General features: G+C 42.2%; 3 protein-coding genes across 6 annotated transcripts in view; 1 reads left to right on the forward strand and 2 right to left on the reverse strand.

Moving 5' to 3' along the window:
- KHNYN (KH and NYN domain containing) overlaps positions 1-8163 on the forward strand; it is a 31496-nt gene extending 23333 nt beyond the window's left edge. For all 4 annotated transcript variants that reach the window (XM_087915224.1, XM_026722546.2, XM_087915225.1 and 1 more), the window contains 2 exons: positions 2653-2754; positions 6616-8163. In XM_087915224.1, the coding sequence (XP_087771350.1) occupies positions 2653-2754; positions 6616-6940 (427 nt within the window). In that variant the 3' untranslated portion in view covers positions 6941-8163. The remainder of the gene's footprint in view (positions 1-2652; positions 2755-6615) is intronic.
- Positions 8164-9181: 1018 nt separating this feature from the next.
- LOC113451189 (uncharacterized) lies at positions 9182-11782 on the reverse strand. Its single transcript, XM_026722553.2, has 2 exons — positions 11627-11782; positions 9182-10274 (listed from the first exon to the last, which is right to left on the reverse strand). The coding sequence occupies exon 2, from the start codon at positions 10264-10266 to the stop codon at positions 9247-9249; it is 1020 nt and encodes a 339-aa protein (XP_026578338.1). The 5' UTR covers positions 10267-10274; positions 11627-11782; the 3' UTR covers positions 9182-9246.
- A 1823-nt stretch (positions 11783-13605) lies between these two features.
- On the reverse strand, positions 13606-14971 carry LOC113451185 (arylamine N-acetyltransferase 2-like). The gene has a single exon (XM_026722548.2). The coding sequence runs from the start codon at positions 14803-14805 to the stop codon at positions 13993-13995; it is 813 nt and encodes a 270-aa protein (XP_026578333.1). The 5' UTR covers positions 14806-14971; the 3' UTR covers positions 13606-13992.
- Positions 14972-21431: the final 6460 nt, after the last annotated feature.

Below are 21431 nucleotides of genomic sequence, written 5' to 3' on the forward strand. Positions count from 1 at the left end.
TGAAACAGAGGGAAGAAAAAAACTCAAGATCAGCATTGGAAAGCTTTACTTCCTCACAGTTTTAGTAGAATTATTTCTAGAGGATGTTATTCAAATATGGAGCTTCTGCTGTTGAGGACCCCTCTGAAATGATGCAATGGAAGAAGAGCTGGTTTATTTATTATTAACTATATTGCCATAAGGGACGTGATGGCTCAATGGCAGTTTGCGGTTTGAATCCCTAGCACCACGTAATGGAATGAGCTCTGGTTACTTGTCCCAGCTTCTGCTAACCTAGCAGTTCGAAAGCATGTAAAAATTCAAATAGAAAAATAGGGACCACTTTGGTGGGAAGGTAACAGCGTTCCATGCACCTTCGGCATTTAGTCATGCCAGCCACATGACCACGGAGACGTCTTCGGACAGTGCTGGCTCTTCGGCTTTGTAATGGAGATGAGCACCGCCCCCAGAGCTGGAAACGACTGGCACGTATGTACAAGGGGAACCTTTGCCTTTATATTGCCATAATTTTTCCACAGCAATTATTGGGAAAATTAATTCCTTCCTTCCTTCCTTCCTTCCTTCCTTCCTTCCTTCCTTCCTTCCTTCCTTCCTTCCTCCCTCCCTCCCTCCCTCCCTCCCCCCTCTCTTCCTCTGTTTCTCTCTTCCCTCCTTCCTCTTCAAATAATAAGTAAATGAAAAGAAGGACTAGGGGAGACATGATAGCAGTCTTCCAATATCTCAGGGGCTCCCACAAAGAAGAGGGAGTCAAACTATTCTCCAAAGTACCTGAAGACAGAACAAGAAGCAACGGATGGAAACTAATCAAGGAGAGAAGCAACCGAGAACTAAGGAGGAATTTCCTGACAGTTAGAACAATTAATCAGTGGAACAACCTTCCTTCAGAAGTTGTGGATGTTCCAACACTGGAAGTTTTAAAGAAGAGATTGGACAGCCATTTGTCTGAAGTGGTATAGGGTTTCCTGCCTAGGCAGGAGGTTGGACTAGAAGACCTCCAAGGTCCCTTCCAACTATGCTATTCTGTTAATCTCGGTTTCTTTGCCTGTATATCTTGCCTACAGATAGGAAATGTTCTCCACCTTATATCAGCTTTGCTTGAGCGCCCAGAGGGCTCTCAGAAGCTACAGGAGACTATTTGGAGATCCAAACTATTGTTGGATGTCCCCAACAGCCACATTTTAGCCTGGAAAATTTGCCATTAAGTGGTGTGGTTGTTAAGCGAGGCTGCATTCAATTTTATGACCATTTTGTTTTTTGCTGTGGTCCTTCAGTGAACCACAATCCCCATCACCTGACTCAAGCAGTGCTGGGATGGCTAGAACACGCAGGACAGGTTGTGAGTGCCACACCTTTAGCACTGCCATAACTTTGAACGGTCCCTGAATGAGTTGTGGTTAACCTGTATTCAGTCCATCTTCATTCAACAGCCAGCCATTCTTGATTTTCTTGTTTCCATCCCTCACGCTTAAGTAGCTCCTTCTTACCTCAGCCAAACTTGTATGTTTCTGCTGAAACGGCCGCCATTTCCTTCCCAGCCCTGAGGGAAGTGATTTTTCAGTGGTTTGTCAGTGCTAAGGATAGGGAATGGGAGCAGTTATTCAATTTCAAGGAGAAAAACAAGAGCCAAACCAACTCCAAATGTTACAGTTGGTCCTCGACTTACAACAGTCCACTTAGTGACTGATCAAAGTTACAATGGCACTGAAAAAAAAATGACATGACAATTTTTCAATTTTCCATTGCACCTTCCCCCTGGTCAAGGGATCCAAATTCAGACACTTGACAACTGATTCATATTTATGACAGTTGCAGTGTCCTGGGGTCACACGATCCCCTTTGCGACCTTCTGACAAACCAAGTCAATGGGGGAAGCCAGATTCACTTGACTGTCTTACTAACTTAACAACTGCAGTGATTCACTTAGAAACTGTGGCAAGGCCAAAAAATGGGGCAGAATCCCAACTTAAAAACTGTCTTGCTTAGCAACGGAGGTTTGGGGCTCAATTGTCGTAAGTCGAGGACTACCTGCACAGCACTTTTGGGGATGGGAAAACCCCATAACTACTCTCAAGGCCCCTCTTAATTTGGAATGTAAAGCAGACAAATTGCTGTAAAATTCAGTGACTGGATTTTAGGGCCTAATCTTGGGGCGCTGAGGAGTCTGCAAAAATTGGCTTACCCCTGAATGTGTATTGAATGTTCTTGTTGCTCCTAAAATGGCTGCTTTCAAGAGGTTACTGAAAGCTAACATTTTCAGAATAAGCTGGAAGGAACTTTGGAGGTCTTCTAGTTCAGCCCCCTGCTCAAGCAGGAGAACCTATATCTATACATTTAACCTTGGCTATTCAAGATCATAAGGAGACCAGAATGCAGTGTTTCTCAACAGTGCGAGGCTGACACCTCAGCTGAATCCTTTGTGGGGTGGGCATGGGGTGTGTGGAAAGTCCATGATTTATTCTTAACTCTCGTTGGATTTGCAAATTGCAAGAAGTCCAAACTGGTTTACTCATTTGTGGTTTAGTGTGTCAACTGGATTGTAAACTATCATTTGGGGGCATGGCACAATCAGTGGATCTGAACCATTTGAGTTTGACAAACAGACTGTGGCATTGCAGAATGTATGAACCTCTTCTCTGGTTTTATGTTGTGCAGCTTGTTGCAGTACACCTTTGTGGGGAACATATTTATGGTGCCGGATGACCCCTTAGGACGAAGTGGTCCTACCTTAGCAGATTTCCTGAAGAAGAAAACAAGGTTAGTATTTCTGATGCACTTCTAACAAATACATCCCTTGAGCTACTCTGGCTAGGTTAGATTTATATTTGAAAACCAACATCTTGTAGATAGCAATAGGACTTATATACTGCTTCACAGTGCTTTACAGCTCCTCTCCAAGCAGTGTACAGAGTTAGCATGTTGCCCCCAACAATCTGGGTCTTCATCTTACCCACCTTGGGAGGATGGAAGGCTGAGTCAACCTTGAGCAGGTCACGATCAAAATTCTGGCAGTCAGCAGAATTAGCCTGCAATACTGTGTTTTAACTACTGCGCCACCATGGCTCCCCAAGATTAACTCTTGCGGGTTTTATGGGAGTGCATGTTTCTTTCAAACTATAATTCAAAGTAAATTTTAATCCATTAGTCCATACATTCTCCCAGTTATCTAGCGTTGTATTATACCCAAAAAATTTTGCCCATTTTACCATACAGTCTTTTTTACATATTCATCTTCCAGGCTCATCTTGAGTAATATTTTATATACTTCAGCAATCATTACGCCAGCAATCAAGGAGTCACCTCCAGAACCTAAATTGATATTGAATTCAGATTTAACTCCTGATTTTTTTAAAAATCAATTTTACATCTTTCAAAAATTCTTCATGTTTCTTGACCACAATGCACAAATAGTTTTGTCCAAGTCTAGTTTCTTGATGGTCATCCACACAAGAGTTAAGTCTGCCACTTGCTGAGACTAAAGCTAAAATTTCCTTGGGATTGACTCCTTGGTAACTTCATGGTGAGGTTGTTATGGTTTCTTTGACAACCACAAGGAAGTGGTTTGTTCATGATAAATTTCAACTTCCTGATCTAGCTTGCAACTTTGGGGTGGCCGGTGAAGTGGCCTTCAGTCAGCTATGAGTCAGCAATCCCTTTGAAACAGGACATCCCTTTATAATCTAAGCATTAACCAAGCTGAGCCCTGCATAGCTGCTGAAAGTCATAGGCTGCTCTTGGTTGCTACCACAATGGGTGTTTCTTAACTCTAAAGACTACGGCCTGGTGGTGAGAAATAGATCCGTAATGGCAGGGTGGCAAAACATGGCAGGGGAGAGAAGGACTGCCAGGCATTTCCCAATTGCCACCTTTCCCCTTTTTCTAATTCTACTAAAATTACAGTTCCTAGAATTCTTGGTTGCAATCAAATTGAAGGACTTGTGGCTTTGGGGCGCTGCTGTGATGAATAGTGGCACAGCTCCATCTTGTGGCCAGACGTGGGAAGAGCCTGGCTTTTTAGCTACCACAACCAATAATCTCTTGTTGTCAATCTTTCGAATCTCACTTTCCAATTATTGCTCAGTCCAAAGCCCCAGGTTCCATTACAGAGGAAAGAAAAGATCTGCTCTTCTGGCATTCCATTGCTCTATTTATTATATCTGAAAAATGTTTAATTTGAGGGTAAGGTTTATGAAAACGTTCTCCTTGGTTGCTGCAAAGAGACTGAAAACCTAGGCTGGGCTCAGTCCTGGGAACTGCTTTGCTGAGAACTACTGTGTTTCCCCCAAAATAAGACCCTGTCTTATATTTTTTTGCCACAAAAAAAGGCACAAAGTCTTATTTTCAGGGGATGTAATCCACTGATTAACCTCACTTGCATGCATCGCCCCCGGCCTCCTTTTCGCTGTCAGAGGCCTTCAGAAACTACTTCTTCTGCAGCTGGCAAAGCTTTCCTGAAGGCCACTGCAGCTAATAACAGAGCTCTGAATAGATCTGGAGCTTTGTTATCAGCTACAGAGACCTTCAGGAAAGCCTTGCCAGCCTTGCTGGCTGAAGAAGAAATGGTCTGGCAAGGCAGGTGTTGGGGTGTGTGAGGCCTGGCTACAACTATCCTTACCTTTGAAGTAGTAGGACAGCTCCACTCCCCCATCCCTACCCTAGCTTAATTTTTACCCATGCACTCTGGAGCGGGAGGGATATTAATTAGGGCTTATTTTGGGGTTAGGGCTTATATTGGGCACACGTGTAAAAATTAAGCTAGGACTTACTTTCAGGGTAGGTCAAATTTTCGGGGAAAACAGTAGCAGCTCCAGAAAAGTCAGCAGCTTGAAGGACGAGCTGCTCCTCCTGATAGTTGTGGCTCAGGGAGGTGAAGGATCAGGACAGGAAGCACATCTGGAGGGAACACATGCTTTTGACCCAGGTGAGTTCAACCTTCAACCTTTTGGCCATTGACAGCTGGGCAGAAGCATGGAGCCAGTGGTCAGAATAGCAATAGTCTTGTTGGGAGCATCAGAGATGGCCAAGTCCAGATCCACATTCAGCTAAGGGTTAGCTAAGATGAGAGTGTCAAACTATCCTCCAAAGCACCAGTAGGCAAGGTAAGAATGGTTTGAAATAACCAAGAAGAGAAGCAACTTAGAACTAGGGAGAAATTTCCTAATGATGAAAGCAATCAACCAATGCAATAACATGCCATCAGAATTTATGGGCGCTTCATCACTGAAGGCTTTCCAAAAAGAGACTGGATATCCCTTTGTCTGAAATGATTTTGGGTCTTTTGCTTGAGCAGGGGGTTGGACTAGAAGACTTCAGATGTCCCTTCCAATTCTCTTATCTAGTTCTCCATGTGGACAGTTAGAACTTTCAACTACTATCTTGTGAGCGACTTCTCAGTTATGGAGAAGTCCTGGACCCAGGACTGACTGTGGGCCAGTTTATTCAGTTACTGCTTAGTTAACTTTCTAATACCAGTGCATTTACTTGTCCTTCATAAGCAGGGATTTCAAGATCCCTTTCCCCTTTGCTATTTGAAGTATTTCAAACTCCTTCTGCTGATTTGTTTTACAATCATTAACAGAAGGATAGAATCAGGAATAAGTGAGTCACTAATACCAATATATAAAGCCCTTGTAAGACCACACCTCGAATAGTACATCCAGTTTTGGTCACCACACTATAAAAAAAAGATGTTGAGACTCTAGAAAAAGTGCAGAGAAGAGCAACCAGGATGAAGAGGGCACTTGGAGGCTAAAACATACAATGTAGCAGAAACTGGGAGTGGCTAGTCTCGTGAAGAGTAGGACCAGGGGAGACATTTGAGGGGCTACCACAGAGAGGGGGGGGGGGTCAAGCCATTTTCCAAAACACCCGAAGGGCAGACAAGGAATAATGGATGGAAACTGATCGAGGAGAGATTCAACCTAGAAATAAGGAAAATTTTTATTACAGTGGGAACAATCAATCAATGTAACAGCTTGCCTTCAGAAGTTCTGGGGGCTTCATCACTGGAAGTTTTCATGAAGAGACTGGACTGCCATTTGTAAGAAATGGTGTAGTCTCCTGCTTGGGTGGAGGGTTGGACTAGATAACCTACAAGGTCCCTTTCAACTCTGTTAATCTATTAATTTGGAAAGCAATCTTCAATTCTGCTTAGATTACCGAGATTTTCCCAGTGGTGCATAACTCCAATGGTTTATCTTATTCTGTGCAATTTTTTTAAAAAATTATTTTGTTAAATTTATTTGCCACTCATCTCGGTATAGGACTACTCTAGGCAGCTTACGACAGTAAAGAGGAAGAAAAATGAAAAGCTGGCTAAACAGAAGTAAAAGAGTAGAAACAATAAACAATGACAAAGGAACACAATGGGAATAAAATACATCAATATGATAACCAAAATGATGGATGGGTGGAGGGCAGATAGCGAGTCGGGGAAGGGAGGTGGAGTCTGCCATCAATCTAACAGCCACCAATTAAAATAATTGGTTTGAAAATAAGCTGATTGATACTTCACATGGAGAAACACTGATGAAAACAAAGAAAAATCCACCCATTCCCTTTCTTGCAAAACTCGGGGTGGGATTTGAATTTTTCTGCTTTTTCCTCCCCACACTGCAGAACCAAGTATCCTGATTGTCACTCTTTCAGTGGCCAGCCCTCCACTAACTTCACGCCACCACTTCCCACCTCGCAGACGGAGGTCCTTCACCTCAGGGACAGGAGGCCCCCTGCCGGTTCAGGAGGGGACAACAGGAGAGGTCGGCAGGGCAGCCCTGAGGAGAAGGAGAAGCTTCGCTCCACAGAAGAGACGGAGTGGCTGAGGAGCAAGCTTCTGGAGATTTTTGAGGGACAAAACAGAAAAGTGGACTTCGTGCTCATCCGGGAACCGTGCTGCCGAGACTTGAACAAGCTTTCAGAGATTATTCTCAGTTTTACTTTCTGAGCTAGTGGATCCCTCCAAATGAGGTGATCTAAACAGTTGCCTTCAGATATTAAACTTCAAGTGATTTGTGGCCATTGACAATGGAGGAAAATGCTTCAGGAATGAAGGCGAAGACTGGACCTTGCAAAATGCCTCGGTCCTGAAGCCCACACTTCTTGTATTTTTCCCATTTCCTTAATATCTTTGGGTGAGATTGTCTTCTCTTCTAATAATCGGAGCTCTCTCCATTCCAGAAATGTGAAGTTGCTTGCAGGAAGGTAACTCCCTACATGCAATATGGCTAACCTAAGCTATGAGAGAGCCAAAGACTTTTGAAATGGAATTACTCCGAATAAATAGGTCCTTTGCCATGAGAGATTCCCGTAGGATTTCTCACTCTTAAAACTTCAATTCCCAACATCCATCTTGGCTCTGTTTTGACCAATCAGAGATTTCTGAGGTAAAAGTCATGACATTTGTAGGCTTTCACTTTAAAAGGGTAGAGAGGAGGGATCCTTGGTACTGTCCAAGCTTGGTTGTTTTCCTGCAGATGTTTCACTACCCAAACTAGGTAGCACCATCATTGGATGCTAGCACCGATGATGTTACCTAGTTGGGTAGTGAAATGTCTGCAAGAAAACAACCAAGCTCAGAGAGCACTAAGAACTCTTTATTTCAACCTGAAGCTACAGCTATTGTCCTTTATTGGTAGAGATGCTTAGACAAAACCTCCATTTTAGGCTTAGCAATTGTGTAATCTCAGCATGTTCCAGTTTGATTGGAGTCCAGTTTAATATTAAGACGCATTGCAGATTAGGTGTCTGGCTTGATAAAAAGTTGCTTTATACTTCTACAATAGTTTTCCTCAAGGTGGCAACCTCCAAATGTATTCAGTGTCTTGAGGCACAGTTATTGATCGTGCTATTCAAAAAATGATGGGAATTGTTTCAAACATCTAGGTCAACTGGTTGGAAGAAAATCTAAGCCTCCGATACCAATTGTATAAATCCTATTTTATACCTTTGGAGTATGGTGCCAAAATGATTATTATGCAGATTTTTAAATTTCCCTTATGCAATTCAAGTATGTTTAGGGCGCTCAATTCTTATAGTTTCACATAAATAATAGGTAATTTTTATTTTATATACACACACACATTTTTGTTAGGACGGAGAAAAAAAAATTGGACTGTTCCCCCAGCTGTTTTTTTTTAAAAGCTAAAAATAAATCTTGTTTTCTGAAAACAGTATTGTGTGCTTATAAAGCCCTCAATGTATCTTAAAATTGGTACAGCTGTTGTTGTTAGTGGGTGCCAAGCTGGGAAAGCCAAAGTTATGTAATGTGGGTAGTCCTTGACTTATGACCACAATGGAGCCCCAAATTTGTGTTGCTAAGTCACATATATGTTAAGAGTGAATTTCTGCCCCATTTTACAACCTTTCTTGCCACAATAGTTAAGGAGATCACTGCAGTTGATTAAGTTAGTAACATGGTTGTTAAGTGAATCAGGCTTTCCCATTGACGTTGCTTGTCAAGAAATTGAAAAGGCAATAAATAAATAATAAATATGAACCAGTTGCCAGGCATCTGGATTTTGATCACAGGAGCTGCAAATGTTGTAACTATGAAAAACAGTCATAAGTCACATTTTTCAGGGCCACTGTAACTTCAAATGGTCACTAAATGTGTAAGTTGTAAGTCGAGGACTACCTGTAGTAGAGAAATATGGAAGAGAGTTATTTTGCCGACTAGCATTAGTTTCCATATTCTTCTGTTTTCTAACTCTGGTGTTTTGATGACAACTGCTTGGGGGGGAAAAGTCACAGCACACTTAGTTATCTTTTTTTCCCCTTCTTCTTCTTAATATCATATTGTGTGAAGGACGCCCAAATAGGTTCTTCTTGAGTTTGTCAAATTGGAAATTTGTGGAAAAATCAACAAAACCCTTCATGACCACCCAAACATTTTTCATGTCCACAAGTCATACGCATGCTGGTAACAGGATTCTGGGCTTTTTAGATTCTATGAACAAGGAAAGGGGTGTCAGTGCTTCCGCCGGTGAAAATGAAGCTCAGGAGGGCTCCAAATTTCCATTGCTAAGTGAGTTTTGCCCCATTTTACAACCTTCTTACCAGAGTCGTTCAGTGAATCACTGCAGTTGTTAAAGCCACGCCACGCCCATAGAATCTGTAGTAAAAAATATTCAATTCCCACCACTGGTTGTACCTGTAATTTGCAACTGAAAGATACAAGAAGAGGAAGTACATACATGTATATATTTATTTACTTCTTAGCCCTGTTAAAAGCTTCTGTCTTGAAGTATGACTTCAAATTTCAGCCCGTGGCAAAGGTATGTTTGTAGGAGCTGAAGGGTTGCGGGTGATCTTCAGGGACCGGCAATACAAGATGGGCGTCTTGCCCAAACCCAGGCAGTAATGCCACCAATAAAGCTTTTGCCTGGGCTGCAGGATCACCCGAAGGGGTTCTTCTTCCTCTGCTGCTTCTTCCCATTCTTCTTGCTCGGTCTGAAGTCCCAGCCCTCCATAGATCTTAGGGAGGGCAAACTGGTGCTGGAGAAGAGACATTGCTAGTGATTCTGGATTCACCGATTTCTCAACGTGAGCTGTTATCCCAAGTTCCAACTTGGAATAGCCAACCTTGCGGGATATTTCATTGCTGCTGGGCATGGGCATGTCTGTTGCGTTAGAGAGGAGCTTGAGGCACTGCCACTGACCGAAGGCAGCGCCATGGGTGATGGACAGTCCACCTGGGAGGAATGAAACCACGTCTGGGTCAATCGCAAAGGACTCCTTCTTGTGTCCTGCAGTGGTGGCAAAACGGGTGCCGCAAAGTTGTTGTTCCTCATCCATCCTGAAGCAAGCGAGATGGGCAGAATCAGCACCATAATAGTATAGCCCATTGAGAAGGGTGGGTTCCAAATGGATCTCTTTAATCAAGACTCCAGTGGCCAGATCAGCCATGCAGAGGACAACCCCTCGTGACAGGAAGAAGATGAAAAAACATCCCTTGCAGAACGCATAGTGGTCTGCTCCACGGCAGCTGGGGTGCAATGGGAAGACGTCCGAGGGAGGCTCGGAGTTCAGATCTGCCACTTGGCAGAACGAGTCCCAGTGCAGGAGATAGATGGCCGAACTGCTGGGGTCTCCCACATAGTGGTCCTTTCCGCGGCAAGCAGGATGGAGGGGCTGAATTTTGAGATCTTGTCCTGAGCAGAAGTCAAGTGTTTGAAGGAAGTAACCCAAATCTGAGCGGACCACGAAAGCGCCGTGGCGAGTGATGAAGACCCCTGAGCCTGGGGAAACCGTCCGGGGAACAATGGAAGCCATGGAAGAGACTGTGAATTAGCAATGGTAGTTTAATGAAAACCTTAATTTAGACATCGTACAATCTTCCTAATACTTTTACACTCTCATTGCAGCCCTCATAACAGGCCCTGCTCAATGAGGCCCATAGGAGCCATGACTGAGTACAATTGGAGTGCAGCCCAATGGATAGACACCAGGAACCATTATTAGTTGACTAAGCCACAACTTTAGCATACACTAAAGCATAAATCGTGATTTGAAAATCACAAGGCGGGTGGACGCAGGAATTCTGAGAGTTGAAGTCCACATGTTTCAAAATTGCCAAGATTGGAAAACACCGTTAGTAGACCTTGTCCTCAATTTGATCAGTAATCCATGAACTATTCAATTATGAGTGTTTTAGTTAGTGTATGAACATTATACTCACATGCAAACACACACACACACACACATTTATGTGTATTTGTGTCTTGTGTGTACATATATGTGTACATACATACATACATATATATATAAAATTCATACACACAAACACGTCTGTGTGGGTATACACATACATATACGTACATACAATCTCTCTATCTCTCTCTCTCTCTCTAATATACAGTATCTAAGTCTGTCAATTTCTATCTGCCTGCCTGCCTGCCTGCCTGCTCATCTAATCTACAGTATCTCTGTCTGTCTCTTTCTTTTCTAAGTGAGGGCTTTTAACCCAAACTACAACTCACAAGAAAGCTGTAGGAATAGCAAATTAATTCTCACGAAGGTTTGTTTATTTTATTTTATTTTTATTTTTTCCTTTCCAAATCAGGGCTGCAGATCGATCTTTCTTTGCCAACTCCAACTTCATGGCTCTCCTCCAATTCCCTTTTCAGGCGGGGAATTAATTATCCCCCCCCCCCCTTCTCCCTTAATCCCCTCCTCCCCACACGGAATTTGGACAACGCTTCTTCCTAGGGTCACAAAACCGGGCGCTTCGAGTCTTCCCCAAGCTGGCATAACTTTTGGGGAGGAGTTGAGAAGAGGGTTATCCAATACCGCAGGGGTTGTGTTTATAACTTGGGCCACTTTAAGACTTGCGGACTTCAACTCTCAGAATTCCCCAGCCAGCTGTTGAAGTCCGCAAGTCTTAAAGTGGCCCAAGTTGGACACAACACCCCACTCCCCGCAATACGGGATGCTCGCCCCTTGAACCCAAATGCCCATTATTTTGTTGTGGTTGTTGCTAAATGCAAAAAAACCCAACAACCATCCCGCTAATTCGCTGCAGTTTCCCTGTTCCTGCTCCGGGGAGAAGCCCGAATGCAGGCCCGGAGGGCATGGAGAGGGGGAAGGCTGCGGTTCGAAGAGAAAGTTGCAAGGCGACCCCACCGACCCTTACCTGCTCGACGGTGGCGCCAAGTCGGCGGGGCGGCAGCTAGGACAAGGAGCCACGCAGTGCAAAAGCGGGGCCCTCCGCGGCGGCTTCCGGAGTCAGACGGGTATGCGCACCATCCGCGCTCGGCTCCTCCTTTCCCGGGAGGAGGAGGAAGAAGGGACTGAACGGGAGCACGCGCGGGGTAGTGGGGTGGGGGAGGGAAGCGTGGCCGGTAAGGGTTGCAGTTCTAAAACTCACCAGCGGGATAGAAGGAAGGGAGGGAGGAAGGTGGGAGGGAGAAAAAAGAGAAAGAAAAAAGAAAGTAGTAGATAGGAAGGAAGGAAAAATAAAAAGAAAAAGTACATAGGAAGGTAGGAAAGTAGGTAGATAGGAAGGAAGGAAAGAAAAAAGATAGAAGGAAAGAAAGAAAAAAGGTAGGAAGGAGAGAAAGAAAAAAAGAAAAAAGATAGGAAGGTAGGTATATAGGAAGGAAGGAAAAAGAAAAAGTATATAGTAAGGTAGGAAAGTAGATAGGAAGGAAGGAAAGAAAAAAAGAATAATAGGAAGGAAGGAAAGAAAGAAAAAAAGATAAAGGTAGGAAGGAAGGAGAAAGAAAAAAGATAGGAAAGTAGGTATATAGAAAGGAAGGAAGGAAAAAGAAAGAAAAAGTATATAGGAAGGTAGGAAAGTAGGTAGCTAGGAAGGAAGGAAAGAAAAAGAAAGAAGAAGTAAGGAAAGAAATAAAATTAAAGAAAGATAAGAAACTAGGAAAGTAAGTAGTTAGGTAGGTAAGAAGAAGGCAGGCAGGCAGGAAGGGGAGAGAGAGAGAGAGATGTGGGAGATGATTGTGGCAATTGGCCTCAGTGTGTGGGACCTGCTGTCCCCTAGTTTCAGCTTTTGGCCTGACTGCAGGGGAAGTTTATGGGTGGGAAAAATGTGCCCGGGCTGGGAAACGATCCTGGAAGTCCACTCAGTTTTGAAATTGTTCCAGCTGGAAAACCCAGATCATGTCTATAGTGGTGACATATAGACTCATTTTCAAGTATAATTCGTATATGTACACGAACCCCTTCTACTGCATAGGTAGAAAAGTAATTTTTCTCTTTTCCAATCAGCTCTCAGCAGAGGGAGTGGGAGGATACGACACCACCTATCTCCAGTCTACAACACAGTCCTTTCAACAGCTCCAAGAAGGCCCCATACCCATTTGCACCATGCAGGTGACCCTGATGACACAGATAAACCTCCAGGTGGCCTCAATGACTAGCTAAAAATAATGCAAATGACCAGCTGTCTGCAAGGATTATAAATCTCTCCATTCCCCACCATCCAGTCAGAGCTGAAGAAGCTTCTTGGATGAGAAGGAAAAAGTCTTCAAAGAAAAAAAAAAACAGAAAGTCCAGTTGCCTCTTGAAAAAGCACTTTTAGGACTCTCTTCCAATCCTAGAAAGCAAAAAAGAAAGAAATATACAATATATACTTTTCTATTAATGTAGCTGTAGGGTGCATTGTATTAATAACATCCTGTTCAGATGTATGAGAAGGAAAGGGTGGGGTTTTTTTCTTATTGTAGTAGGTGAGCTTTAATTTAATTTGACCACCTCTCTTGCCAAAGAAGTTGCACTTGTATCTGTACAAAGCAAAAGTAAAAAGAAGCAAGAAATGAGATGCAAGAAATGTATGTTTTATTGTCAGCTGCAGAGAGTCCAGAAGATTTGGCAGAGGAAGGCTGCGCTGGGCTGGACTAGGATAGGCTAGGATAGGATAGGATCCAGTTTCTTACTGTGGAAATGGCTTTTGAGAAAGTCACAATGGAAAGCTGGCATGTTAGCTTGCATTTGACAACATAAGGACCACAAGAATTTCCCAGGATAGATCACAACTGTGAGTAACCCTAAAAAATCTAAATAATATCTCATTCATACTTCTGAGAAAGATGGGATTTGTAGTCCAACTCACCCAGGTTCTTTTAAAGCAGAACAAAAGTAGATTGACAAACTACTAAAGCATCTTGATCCATCTTTTATGTAGCAGTCATTGATAAGTGTACAAATACAAGCAAAATCACGTGCAGGGTTCTTTAAAAATCTAAATGACAATGCAGTAATTGCTATAACACTAAAGTGCTAATCAGTAGGATATCCAAACTTAATCAGTTGAGCTGTCTCTTAACACTTATAGAACCACGAACATGATCTTGGGCACGATCTTCAATAGATCCTTCAATGAACTGTCTGCCCAATTCCATATTTCATTACAATCTCAAAGTGATCACCCTTTGCTTTCCGCAGGAATTAATCTTGTTAAAGAGATAGCCATAGATTCTTAATAGATCAATTCCATATTTTATTACAGTCTCAAAGAGATCACTGTTTTGCTTCTCCCACTGGTTAATCTTGTTGAGGAGGAGGAAGGATTTGTTCATCCTTGGGTTCGAAGCTCTTCATTTTGATCCCAAATTGATCAAAGAGAACAGTTGGAATCTCAGAGTCCTGCAAGACAGTTTCTGTACGATCCTTTCCTTTGGTGAAAATGAGCCGTTGACCTATATAGGTTACACGTCCACCACCTGCTTTGTGCAAGGAACAAAAGGATTTGCAGGTGAAGATAGAACAGGGTGAAGTCTGGTGGTAAAGACACATGTCAGAAAAATCTTCCAGTTGTTTCTCCTCTAAGGTGAATTTATAGAGGAATCTCTCCTTCTCTCCAGCAATTTTCCGACATTCCAATACCCAGGTAGCTTCTTCCAGACTCAACCAAAATATGCCTCCTTCTTGAGCTTGTTCCACCTCTGGCTTTAGCTCTAATGGTTCCACAAAACCTTCTCCAAACCCAACATCGCACAGAAACTGGTGTCCGTCCAAGTCTACCAAAATTATCAAATGGTCCAATGGAGGGCCATAACACTGCGTGAAGCGGTTGCAAACCCGTGCCGCTAAGATTTTGGTGTGAAACCCTAAAGCTTGCAACAACCACTGGAAAAGTCCATTCAGTTCATAACAAAAACCACCCCGGTGGTTTTGGACAATCTTCTCATACAAACAAGGCAATTCCAGGTGGATGGGCTCTTTACAATGGATGCTGAGGCTCTCAAAGGGTACGGAGAAGAGATGGGAACGGTGGAGGCACTTGAGGGTTTCCAAAGAAGGGGAGGTAGAGGCACCTTGGAATCTAATCCGTTGGAGGTAACATCCAACATCCATCTCAGACTGGATGGAAGATCTTGAAAAAGTGAATGGGGAAGTGTTTCAAGATTCCCACTTTTCCTCTTTCCAAGATCTTGTTCTGCTCCTTTGATCACTTTCAATAACGAAGCTCGGTTGAGACTCCAAAACACTCTAATTCCCAAGTCTCTTCTTTCCTGCCGGAGAACCGAAAGAGGAAGTGAAAAAAGGCAGAACCTCCCACTTGCTTCATTCTATAATTTATGTATATTAACCCTTTTTCACCTCAGATCGCTTTAGGGCATTGAATTTCTCAGGGAATACAATGTTAGGGAAAGTTCTGCTTTTCAGGTTTCCTTTGCAGATATATTTTGGGAAGGAGATTTAATTGATCTTGCTTAACATATGGATATTTATGGAGAGCAACCAAGCTTGGTGCCATTACAGTATCTGTGCTGGGTATGATAGAGGACTCTCTAAACTGAGCTGTTTTAATTCTCAGTAAGAATGCTTGATTGTGTGTCTGTGTGCATGGATGCCTTCAATTACTTGGATAGTGATATACTATCTAATACATATACTAATACCACTCTATAAAGCCTTAGTAAGGCCACACCTATAATACTGCATCCAGGTTTGGTCACACACTATAAAAAAGATGTTGAGATTCTAGAAAGTGTGCAACCAGGATGATTAGGGGACTGGAGACTAAAACATACAATGAACGGTTGCAGGAACTGGACATGGCTAGTCTAGTAAAGAGAAGGACCAGGGGAGACATGATAGCTGTCTTCCAATATTTGAGGGGCTGTCACAGGGAAGAAGGGGTCAAGCTATTTTCTAAAGCACCCGAAGGCCAGACAAGGAATAATGGATGGAAACTGAACAAGGAGAGATTTAACCTGGAAATAAGGAGAAAGTTTCTGACAGAACAATCAACCAATGGAACAGAAGTTGCCCTCAGAAGTTGTGGGAGCATCATCACTGGAGGCTTTCAAGAAGGGATTGGACTGCCATTTGTCAGAAATGTGTAGGGTCTCCTGCTTGGGCAGGGGGTTGGGCTAGATGACCTACAAGATCCCTTCCATCTCTGTTAATCTAATCCTTTATTTTACTGGGTTTACTTCAACCTTCAATAATTCAATCACTATAGAATTTGCAGATTACATTTACCTTATCCTGATTCAAGGAACTTTCTTTGCAGTATGTGGAAATGTTCTACATACAATATGTCTTGATTTCATAAAAAAAAAACATTTGCCAAAATATCACACAGCAAGTGTGTGCTTAATAGAATAGCAAATTAAGCTCCTATATTACAAACAAACCTGTTCATCAGCCAAATTTATTCAGTGATTTAATTCAATTTGGATGTGCCCTGACTTAAAATGACCCTGGCTTCCAACAACAACAAAAGGCATAAAAATAGCAAAACATAGAAAACCAACCAAGTATAAATAAAAATATATAACTACAAAATAATCACAAAGTGGCATTCCAATAACAAAGCATTTTGCTGATCCTTTCCTAGCACCAACCATTGACTGACTAGAGGTAGCAATAATAAGCTCATCTGTGCTTAAACAGAACAACAGAGTTGGAAGGGACATTGGAGGTCTTCTAGTCCAACCCCTGCTCAAGCAGGAAACCCTACACCATTTCAGACAAACGGTTGTCCAATCTCTTCTTAATAACGTTCAGTGTTTGGAGCATTCACACCTTCTGGAGGGAAGTTGTTCCACTAATTAAATGTTCTGACTGTCAGGAAATTCCTTAGTTCTAGGTTGCTTCTCTCCTTGATTAGTTTCCACCTATTGCTTCTTGTCCTGCCTTCAAATGAGTTGGAGAATAGCCTGACTCTCTTCTTTGTGGCAGCCCCTGAGATACTGGAAGACTGCTAGCATGTCTCCCTTAGTCCTTCTTTTCATGAAACTAGACATACCCAATTCCTGCAACCATTCCTTATATGTTTTAGCCACCAGTCCCCTAATCATCTTGTTGCTCTTCTCTGTACATAAATAAACTCAATGAAAATAAACTCAAAGAATGCTCTTGATTATTTGCTCTTGACAGCCTCACTAGCATGATGGTCATAAGTGTGAAAATTGGTCTTAGGTCACTTTTTTCCAATGATGTAACTTCGAATAATCACTAAATGAACAATTGTAAATTTAAGGACTACCTGATTACAAGACGTTGCCAGTTCATCCCTGATAAAAATACTCAATATCAGAACAATACAAATAATCTATTTTATCAATTTGTTGATAAATCTGTAATCTATCACAATTGACCCATTCTGCAACATTTTAACCTCTATCAGTCTCAAATTTACTCTAGGAAATAGTCAAAGCATCTTTGTTTTAAAAATGATTATTATATTTAGAAAGATCAAACATCCCTTTTGTTTGTGTTTTGCTGAATTAATCCATTGGGAACCAAGCTACTGAAATAATAACCAAGAATCCTATAATGGTCTGGATCTCAAAGGGATTGACACAAACTCCACAGAAAACCTCTGTATATTTCATTATTTTATTGATTATTAAAACTTTATCAAGCCAGATAAAGATACTGTTGTGAGGAAAATAGGAGGAGAAAAATGTGTTGGATATGTTCACCGCCTTGAGTTATTTGTAAAAATGATAAATGCAGACTACAAATTAAATAGATGATAGATAGATATTTATTTTATTTACTTATTTTGTTTGTCAAGCATGTATGAGAAAACAAGTATAAGTATGAACATAACATATAAACATATAAGTATAAACGGTTATAAGTATATACATATTAAATGAGTATGAAAAAATGGGAACAGTAGGACAGGGACGGTAGGCAAGTTGGCGTGCTTATGCACGCCCACTTACAGACCTCTTAGGAATGGAGTGAGGTCCACAGTAGACAGTTTAAGGTTAAAGTTTTGGGGGTTTGAGGATTTAACAACAGAGTCAGGTAGTGAGTTCCAGGCATTGACCACTCTGCTGCTGAAGTCATGTTTTCTGCAATCGAATTTGGAGCGGTTTACTTTGAGTTTGTATCTATTGTTTGCCCATGTATTAATAGATGATAGATGATGGATGGTGGATAGAGAGAGAGAGAGAGAAAGAGAGAGGGAGGGAGGGAGCTGGTAGATGGATAGATAACCATTGCCTTCCACTAGGATTGTCTTTTAATAATCACTGTCTCTATATGAATGCTAGAAGGCTTGGATATATTAATTTTTCTTGTTTTTGATAGTGGACGTAGACAGAGAGTGTTGGCTATTCATTATTGAAACCTCTGATGAAATGTTCAAATAATGGTCTTTCTTGGTTGACTTTTTGAGATACCCAATAGGCCAAGCTGAGGAGGAACAAAGCACGAACAATTCATCAGAAATGACCAAAGGTGGTAGAGCAATTGCATCACAATAATGATCTCATACCAATTTTCTTTGAACAGAGATTTTGAGGAGAAAGAAAATCCAAGAAAATTTTGTAGAATTCCTTAGGGATGTATATTTGTTTATGAATTATAAATAACTATAAATAATTACAACCCATCTTCAGAGAGTATATTATTCTTCCATGAGAATATTAGATACTTTTATTGTTAATTAGCTACTGAGCTCTTGCCACAACAGCTCTTTAATTTTTTTAAACTAAGATACCTTTTGTAATAGTTTATGTAGGCTCTTCCAGGAATTGGAATATGGCCACCCCTCCATACCCAGTCACACTTGGGTGATTACCTTATTCTTGGTGGCATGCTTGGCGATTTCTGCTGCTGTCAAAGGGGGCAGGAGGTCATCTATCAAGAGGACTGAAGTTGCTGGGTCTGGGTCTTCTACTGTGGTTATTAGTGGGCATTGGCTAAGGACATCAGTGTGGCTCAGGTTTTTCCTCGTCGATGTGTGAGATTATAGTTGTATGCTGCTAGGAAAATTCCATCGTGTCATGCAAGGGGACAATACTTGCAGTGTTTGGCGGTTCTCGGCGAGCAGGCCTAGCAGTGGCTTATGGTTCATCACGTTCAAAATGGCAGCCGTACAGGTACTCATGGAATCATTTAACTCCAGCAACTGAAGCCAACACTTCTTTTGTCAATTTGACTATAATTTCTTTCAGCCGATGAAAGAGTTATTGAAAAGAAAGCAATTGGCGCTTCTTTTCCGCTTGGAAGTTTGTGACTTAGGACTGCTTCTATGCCGAATGGAGATGCACTGCAGGCAAGAACCAAGGGGAGGTTCTCACTGTATTGTATGAGGGTGCTGTCTAATGTTAATAGAGTTTTGACAGCCCTGAATGCAGCAGCTTCTTTTTGGCCCCAGGACCATGGCATCTTTTTATCTAGTAGCTGATGAAGAGGTTCAGCTACGAATGCTTTATGTGGTAAAAATATACTGTAAAAGTTTACTGGTTAATTGATTCACCCTCTGCTTGATTCCAGTGATGAAATGTCTGTCGGCGGGCGATTCATAATAGCTTGGCTGCACAGTGATTCCTCAGTGTATGTTGTAGTGACATTAACTGGACAGTCTGAGGGGGTAGGACAGCTCTCATTGTCTTGAATATGTTAGGCCTACAGAAGCTCAGGAAATAAGCCTTCTTGTGGTTGCTCAAGATTCCAGCGAAGTCATTTGCTTCAAGGAAGCACTTGAAACAAGTGATGTATGAGTCCCGTGTTTCAGAGGCTGGATTGTATGAGGCAAAAGTAGTGTGGCCATCTTTCCACTACACCATAGAAAAGCCAGCAATTTGGGCAGAGTTGTCTATGGTTGATGGTGTGGCACAAACAGTATTGTGCTGTCTGTGACTTCAGCTCTGGTGGTTAGCGATCAGCTCATTTTTTCTTAGTGACTTCAGTGCTGAATTAGTGACCCGCTCTTTGTCGCCTCAGTTTTCTAATATCCCACCTTCATTGCCACCATTGAGTTGGAGGGTGGAAGAATGGAGATGAAGCAAAGTAACATTTAGCTAACATTTATTAGTTCTAACAGCTCAGCTAACAGTGACAGCTTGCTAACAAAACCAGCTGACTCTGTCTGACAGTGCTCCTTTTATAGTCAGCTGTCAGATGGGCAGCCAATCAGGGTGAATGTCTCTTTCCACTTAAACAGCCGACCTGAGTGAAGCCTTAGTACACAACAAAATTATTATTTAGTGTATGGCAAATATATGGACCAACAGTAGTTTAAATGTCAATATTCAGTCCACCCAGCCTTTCAAGGACAGGATGGTCTACACTGGAAAAATCAGATACTGGGCCAGTGTAAGCTCTTGATGGACATTTGGACACAATGTGATTAATATTTTGTCAAGGAGTACCACAATCACACTGGGCGGTAGAGACAAGACCACACGACAATGTCCCCAATCTATCTTGTCGTTTGTGCCTGAAAAAGCCTGTTGCTTATCCATTGCCATATATTTAGACAGCCAGGAGTTCTACAGAGATGTCTACCTCCCAACTGTCATTAAGTGCCAATTCTTCAATGTAGTCTGGCTGCCAATTGTTACTAATAGTTTGGTTCACACTACCATGCTATCCAGGGTGCACCATGATGAGGCGAACTAGTATCACACTCTACCATGGAACAAAAACATGTGTATAGAGAAGAACAGCAGAGATGATATAGGGTCAGGAGTTAAATTGTATGATGAACAATAGAAGGAGCTTGGTTTGACTAGCCTGTCAAAGAGAAGAATTAGTGAGGACATGATAACTGTAATTGAGGAGTTGTCACAAAGAAGAGGAGATTGACTTATTTTCTAGGGCATCAAAGAAAAAGACAAGAAGTAATAGAGAGAGAACCAACCTTGAAATAAGGATAAAATTTTTGTCAGTGGAGAGCCATGGAATAAGAGAGCCACTTGAACAGGATGATGTAAAGCTGCTCACTTAAGCAGGGGGTTGAACTAGATGACCTTTGAGGTATCTTACAATGCTGTGAGCCTATGTAATTTTTATAATAAACATAGGGGCACACACAGACTTTGAAAAACATATCTCATAAGTTGAATTCAAGACTTGGAGACAGCTCCGTGCCGTATTTTTTAGGAAAAACATCAAAATGGTTTGCAAACGCCTTTTCCTGGAACTTTTTTTTAATAATTTCACCATCTTTAAAATCATTTTTCAATATTAGAAATTCTGGGAATATAAATCTTTTTGTGATTGTGATAATACTCTGAGGCAGGTGTTGTGTCTATAGGACTGGTTGGAGTTCCCAACCAGGTCCGCCGTTCAAGCGGGAGCGCCGACCGCTCCCATTGGCTGATACCGTTTGACAGCCAGCTATAAAAGGGAGCTGTCAAACGGTATCAGCTGTTGCCGCCAGCTGATCTGCCGAGTTAGCCTGGCAGACGCGGCAACCCTTTATTCAATAGAATAAAGCCTTTAAACGTTCGCTCTGGCTCAGTCTCGTATCTCCGCCGCTCCACAACACTGGCGACGAGGACGGGATACCATAAGAGGCTACCAGACATCCGATACGAAGAGCTGGTCACTAAACAAAAGAGCGAAGCCACCGGGCGCTGAAGCCGCAGCCACCGACGCTCACCAAGAGCGCGAAATTTAAAGTCTCCTCAGCCGAGGAGACAGACGCCGCCTGACAGGCGCAGCCGCAAAACGCTCTTCTAAGAGCACGATTTTCGAAGCCACAGCAGCTGAGGTGACAGGCA

This window comes from Pseudonaja textilis, chromosome Z (genome assembly GCF_049901715.1).
Source record: "Pseudonaja textilis isolate UNSWEBS1 chromosome Z, rPseTex1.2, whole genome shotgun sequence".
In the NCBI taxonomy this organism is placed as follows: Eukaryota; Metazoa; Chordata; class Lepidosauria; order Squamata; family Elapidae; genus Pseudonaja; species Pseudonaja textilis.